The sequence below is a fragment of the Portunus trituberculatus genome, chromosome 18, assembly GCF_017591435.1.
Source record: "Portunus trituberculatus isolate SZX2019 chromosome 18, ASM1759143v1, whole genome shotgun sequence".
In the NCBI taxonomy this organism is placed as follows: Eukaryota; Metazoa; Arthropoda; class Malacostraca; order Decapoda; family Portunidae; genus Portunus; species Portunus trituberculatus.
In genome coordinates this window covers 3,649,645-3,655,644 of record NC_059272.1, presented here as the reverse complement: position 1 = coordinate 3,655,644, position 6,000 = coordinate 3,649,645, and the positions used below count along the sequence as shown (strand labels likewise).

At 46.4% G+C, this 6,000-nt stretch overlaps 1 protein-coding gene across 1 annotated transcript in view; it reads right to left on the bottom strand.

Annotated features, from left to right (window-relative positions):
- Nucleotides 1-533: 533 nt before the first annotated feature.
- LOC123505568 (VPS35 endosomal protein-sorting factor-like) overlaps nucleotides 534-6,000 on the bottom strand; it is a 29,676-nt gene continuing 24,209 nt past the window's right edge. The window contains 1 exon segment of the mRNA XM_045257034.1: nucleotides 534-833. Within this exon segment, the coding sequence (XP_045112969.1) occupies nucleotides 750-833 (84 nt within the window). The 3' untranslated portion in view covers nucleotides 534-749.

Genomic DNA, 6,000 nt, shown 5'->3' with positions numbered 1-6,000 from the left:
GAAGAACCATTGATCCACTTTATGAAAAGTTGCATACATAAGAGGAATATGTGTGATGATAATGTAATAAAAAGGTGTCTCCATATTATAAGTTAGGAAAGGTGGAGAGTTTGGAGCGGATCTCCTAGTGATTAGAGGTCTCACAGTGAATACAGATAAACCTTGGGCTGCTTATGTGAGAGGCATATGTGTATAGCTGGTGTTATTGTGTACATATGTGACTGAAAAGAGGATGTCATGGGGGTGAGAAAGAGCCTACAAGTGAAGAATTGAGCAGACATTAGATAAATAAATTAGCATGTCAGTAAGTAATGAAATCTAGGGAAACTTCATTGGTATGGAAATGTAGAGACAATTATGATAGTAAATGGCCAAAAGTGTATAGGATTAAATTTCTTATAGTTTATTGATCTGTTGCTAAATTAAGATCTTAAATGTTATTCTACATTTAATTTGTTATTCTACATACAATGATGTAGTGATGATCTGTGCAAACTTCCTAGGAAGCACAGGGTGATATTGATAATATAACATCCTTTGAAATAAGTTTATTTGAAGTTTGGCACTTACAAAGTAGTCAATGATATGGGAATGAAGACAATAATAGGATTCAGTAATTTCTCTACATACAAAAATCATACAAAATTAACAATGATTATCACAGTATTTCCCTATGAATAAATAAACAATGTTGAAATCAACATAATCTCCTGAGACATGGATGAAGAGATTAATGATAGATACACACACTATCCTTTGCAGTGCTGGATCAGCTGAGGGAAACCCTTCTTGCCACTGGAGGACTGCTTCATCAGCAGCTCTCGGACTTGCTTCTGCAGAGAAAAGGAGTACAATTAGTATATATAATTGTATATATAATTGTCTATATAATTGTCTATAGTTTGTATTTTCCAATAATTGTCTATAGTTTGTATTTTCCATTTTCAGACATGACTTGTAGGTGGATGGAAAATAGAAGTATTGATGATTACAATTGCATAGCTAACTGTTGTGGAGGTATGAGTCAAAGTAAATCATAGTTACATATAATTATAGCATAAAGCATTTGTGTGAAGAAAACAAGTTTCTTGAACATTAGTATGAATGAATATTTGGTGGTTTACAACCACATTCACAGGATTTCACTTTGATATGTTGCTTGGAGTTAGACTGCATAGTTTCTTATTTTCAATGCTAAAAAACTAAAGGATCTAACCAAGGAAAATTGTTTAATGAGAATACCAGCTCAAGCTAGAATATAATAAACCTCTGTGATAAAAATAAAATGTATATAAACTCTTCTCTCTTTAAAGTTATGAGAGTTTGAAGTTTCAGGTAAATACAGAAGGAAGGAATGGATGGATGGTGTGAAAAGAGAACAAGCAGAACAACAAGATCCTCCAATTCTACACTCACTGGAGAAAAGTGAAGGTCATTCTACCATGATTAACCTTCCAGTCAATAAACAATTGATCCAGCTACTGAAGATACACACATGTTGCAGCACAAACTACACATGTCCTAATGACACATCTTTAAATAAGACTGTCTTGGATTGAATAAGTTGAAGGAACATGTCAGGACCCAATTCAGCAAGGCACTGTTTATCTGTAAATAGTTGGCGGTTGAGACATTCAATGGTTTCTAGCCAAGACTGAAAAACGTAGTTGAGGCATTTGAGATTTTTGCAAAGGACCAAAGAAACCCAGCTGATGAAGGTGGTACCTAATTGAGTTGAGAACAGTAAATGTCTCATCCATAAAGTCCCTACCAGCTCTTATGAACCAACTCAGTGCAGCGCAGACTGAAAATCCTTATCTTGGTGGCAGCATCCAGAGAGGGGTACCCCACCAAGTTGAAGGCTTTCTTGATATCAATAAATGCAAAACAAAGATCATTAAACTTAGAAGTGGCTTCCTTAATAAGTTTCTGAATGAGGAGGATGTTTCCCCCTTTCTCCTCTCCATCATCAGTCCAAAATTAGGAAGGGCTATGCACTGGTATATCCCACAATAGGAACAAGAAATCTCATCACCTCAACCAACAATCAAGCCCAGCAGGGCAGTCAGACCCTTTAACTGGGACACAAGCAGCAACACACAATGCCCCCACCAAACGGCCTCAGCACCAACAACGGCAAAGAGATAAGTCATGACCCTGCATGGTGCCCTCCATGACATGCCTGTCACTCTCAGTGAGGAGACACTGGAACACGATGCAGCTGATGATGAAGCTGCTCGCCAGGCCTGAGTCACAATGTTCCTGACAATGTTCCTGACAGTTCTAGGATCTGGACACTCCTCAGTCAGGAGACAACCATTGCCATCTCTGTGTGTGGTTGCCAGCCTTCACCCAAACTAACAACCAACAAGATGGAGCACCAATTTATTGAGGACACCAGCCCTGTGGGGTCCATAAGGCTTGGTCCTACAATAGAACGTGCCTATGGACCAAAGAAGCTACAGGCAATATTTGAACAGGACCTGAATGTGGTGCTCACACAGGGGATATTAATACCACCAACTTCGAGTGGTGGGTAGCAGCAGGCTTCACACTCCACACTCTCATTGCCACACGGCACTGGTGAGGAGCGCCATTCCTCATTGCAGAGTTGCCGTCCCAGTGCACTGCGGAGAAGGCATGAAGGTCCTGCGCTCAAGATGGTGGGAGGCCTCCTGCTCCTAGTGTATAACATTTACAGCAGCCAGCAACATTCACTGGAGGTAGGAAAGCTCCTCATCCTTGCCTCCCACACCATCTCCTTGTGGTGGATGACCCCAATGCCCACGACTCTGTGCTGTTGTCACTATTCCCAGTCTACAAGATGGATACCCCACCCCCCCTGGCTGTGCTGCTCGAGGATGTCCCTCTCCTTCAATTCCTCAACACAGACAAGGCCACCTATACAACTGGTGGGGAGTAAAGGCGCTCTACCCCATTCTGTTGTCGAGTGTCCTTGCTAACGGAGCCATCTAATAGGTGCACCTCATCCTCACCACAGACCACAGAGCACTGGAATATCAGGAGAGCCAAGTTTTAAGCCTCCCTAGGCAAGTGGTGAGCCACCTACCAGCTGCCTGACAACCTCCACTGGCAGGAGAGGGACCTGACTGCCACCATCTTAAATCTAGCCAGTGCAGCGGTACTACATGCAGGCAGTACATTCTCTGGTGGACCGTGGACTATAGGACCCCTGTCCTTATAATGCTCTCCCCCTAACACCAAGGGTGCCATGAGAACCATGCTAGGAGCACCAAGGTGGAGCTGCTCATGTCTTGCTGATCAAGGTCAGCCTAATGTCCCTAACCGCAGCTGAGGATGACAGCGCACTGACACCTTCACTAGCAATCCATGGTTAACTACAGATCATCCTGGCAACAGGCAGACCTCTGCACCCTCAACTTCTGCCCTCTGCTGGGAAGGCACACTGCACCAGCACACCCTCATGGCCATGGCTTGAGTTGCCAAGCCTGATATTGCTGTCTACTAAACCGACAGGACTTGAGTTGGTGGTCATCCAGCTGGCCCTGAAGCATGCCCACCACTGCCAGGAGGTCACCATGGTATTGCATACTGACTCCAGGGCCAGGCTTGAGGTTGTAGCGATGATCCAAGGTTGTGAAAACCACGTAGAGTTGGTTGGTGTAACGTGACATCAGGGCAGCTTTGAGGGTTCTATGGAGACATTCCACCATGCCGTTGGCTTCAGGGTTGTAGGCCTTTGTATGATAAACTGAATTGCCTATCAGCCCCAAGGACATCCATAACTGTGCTATGGCCTCAGGCCACCTAGTTGAGTGGTCAACCATGGTGAATAGGTAACGATGCCCGGATGACAGTGGAAGAGGACCCACAACGTCCACGTGGATGTGGGCGAAACGCCTCTGTAGTTGGTGGAAGGAACCAGTGCCTGACTCTGTGTGACGATGAACTTTGGATTTCTGGCAGGAAATGCAGGATCTAACCCAATCCCCGGCATCGCGGGAGATACCATGCCATACAAATTTCTGCGTCAACAGTTCTGTAGTCACTCGCTGTGAAGGGTGTGACAGACTGTGGCGGCGAAGAGAATCTGGTATCCATGGGCACGGCTGCCCAGTACTGATGTCATAGAGGATGGTCTCGTCAGAACCGGGAAGAGGCACATCCTTCCACTGCAGGGCTGTGAGCGATGTTCTCGCTGCTGCTGTCTCAGGGTCTCATAGCTGTTCCGTGGCGAGATGAGCATAGTTGAACTGGGTCTATTGCAATTCTGGAGGCATCAGCCACAGGGTTCCTCTTGCCTGGCAGGTGCATTTGAACTCGGCTATAGCTGAGAGGTGACGGCACTGCTGGGGGGACCAGGCATCTGACTACCTAGTAAAGCCATGTACTAAAGGCATGTGGGTCCTGTCTGAACAGTGAAAGTGGCACCCTCCAGGAAGTGATGGAAGTGGCGGACAGCCTGGTGAACAGCGAGTAGCTCTCTGTCAAAGGTAGAGTAGTGTATTTCACCCCCATGAAGTTTGTGGCTGAAGAAACTCAGACTGTCCATGGATGAGTTGTTCCAAAACAGCGCCAATCCTGATGTTGCTAGCGTCCGTGGTGATGAGGAGAGGCTTACCAGGGATTGGATAAGGAAGGAGGGTTGCTGAGGCGAGAGAGAGTTTCGCCTCCCAGAAGACCTGTGCTTGCAAGGAACCCCAAACCAACTCCCTGGGTTTGCCTGCCAGAACTTCATAAAGTGGTGCCATGGTGGATGCAATCCTGGACAGGAAATGGTAAAAGTTGACCATTCCCACAAACTCTTGGAGGGATATGACCATAATGGGTGTGGGGAAATCCTGGATGATGGTAACCTTGTCATATAAGGGCAAAACACCCGCAGGAGAGAGGTGGTGGCCTAGGAAATCAACCTCTCATGCCCCAAAAACACATTTGTCATAGCGAACCACCAGGCCTATTTTGCTGAAGGCATCCTAGGACCATGGAGAGATGGTGTAGGTGTGTTCTTCCTTTGAAGAGGAGAAAATGAGGATGTCATCAATATAGCAGGCGCAGAAGGGTGTATAGTAACAGCGGTTTTTGGGATGTCCTCAGGATGCATAGGAACCTGGTAATAAATAACCCTTGAGCTGCAGGTGAGCTTGTCAGGGGCCAGACACCAAAACTTGATGAATACAGGTGGGGCCATCTTTATGTGGTGAAAAATACCATACTTCGCTGGAAGCTGAGGCTGCTGGCGGAGTTCCGGCTTGAAGACATCAGAGTACATGGTGCACATAGGTAAGCGAAGGAATCAGTTGCTTTGACGACCTGTAGCTGCGGCAGCGATGGGACAGTAGAAAGAGAAGTCGTGTCAACTAGCCGACAGCCAGCGATGTCCGTGAGAAGCTGGTAGTGCAAAAGGAAGTCTGCCTCAAGGAGGGGAAGGGTATAATGTCAGCGACAATGAAACTCCACCTGAATGTGCTGACGGCCATACGTTGGGATAGGAGTGCTGTTGGCCGTGGTGAGCTGGACATCGGCTGCTAGAATGGAAGGGGTCTTCCATTGTGTTGCAGGAAGGAGGGAACAGGTAGCTCCTGTGTCAACCAGGAAGCACACCCAAAGAAGGATCTTGGAAAAAGAATGTGTTGACACCGCAATGCACAACAGCCAGGTTACCCGTTTTTTGGCCACGTGCACCCCTTGGAGCCGAATTTAGCGTGATAGAAGCAGAACTGGTCTGTCAAAAACGTCTTGGTTGCTGCTGGGCACTGCTTCAATCATGGCTGTGGATTGTACTTCTGAGTGAGGGGCTGATGAGTTCTTGGTAGTGGGCGTTGTAATGTAGCGACGTCGTCCTTGTTGTCTTGTGGCGGCGGGAAGATGTCAAGAGGCACAGCGTGAATACGTGGCTTGAAGCCCAAAGAGCGTCAGTCAGGTGATCAGCTTTTTCTTGTAATTCATTCTCATCGATTTCCTCTGCATTGGGGATGGCAGCACAGATGGATTCGGGGAGGCGAAGGAGCCACAGTG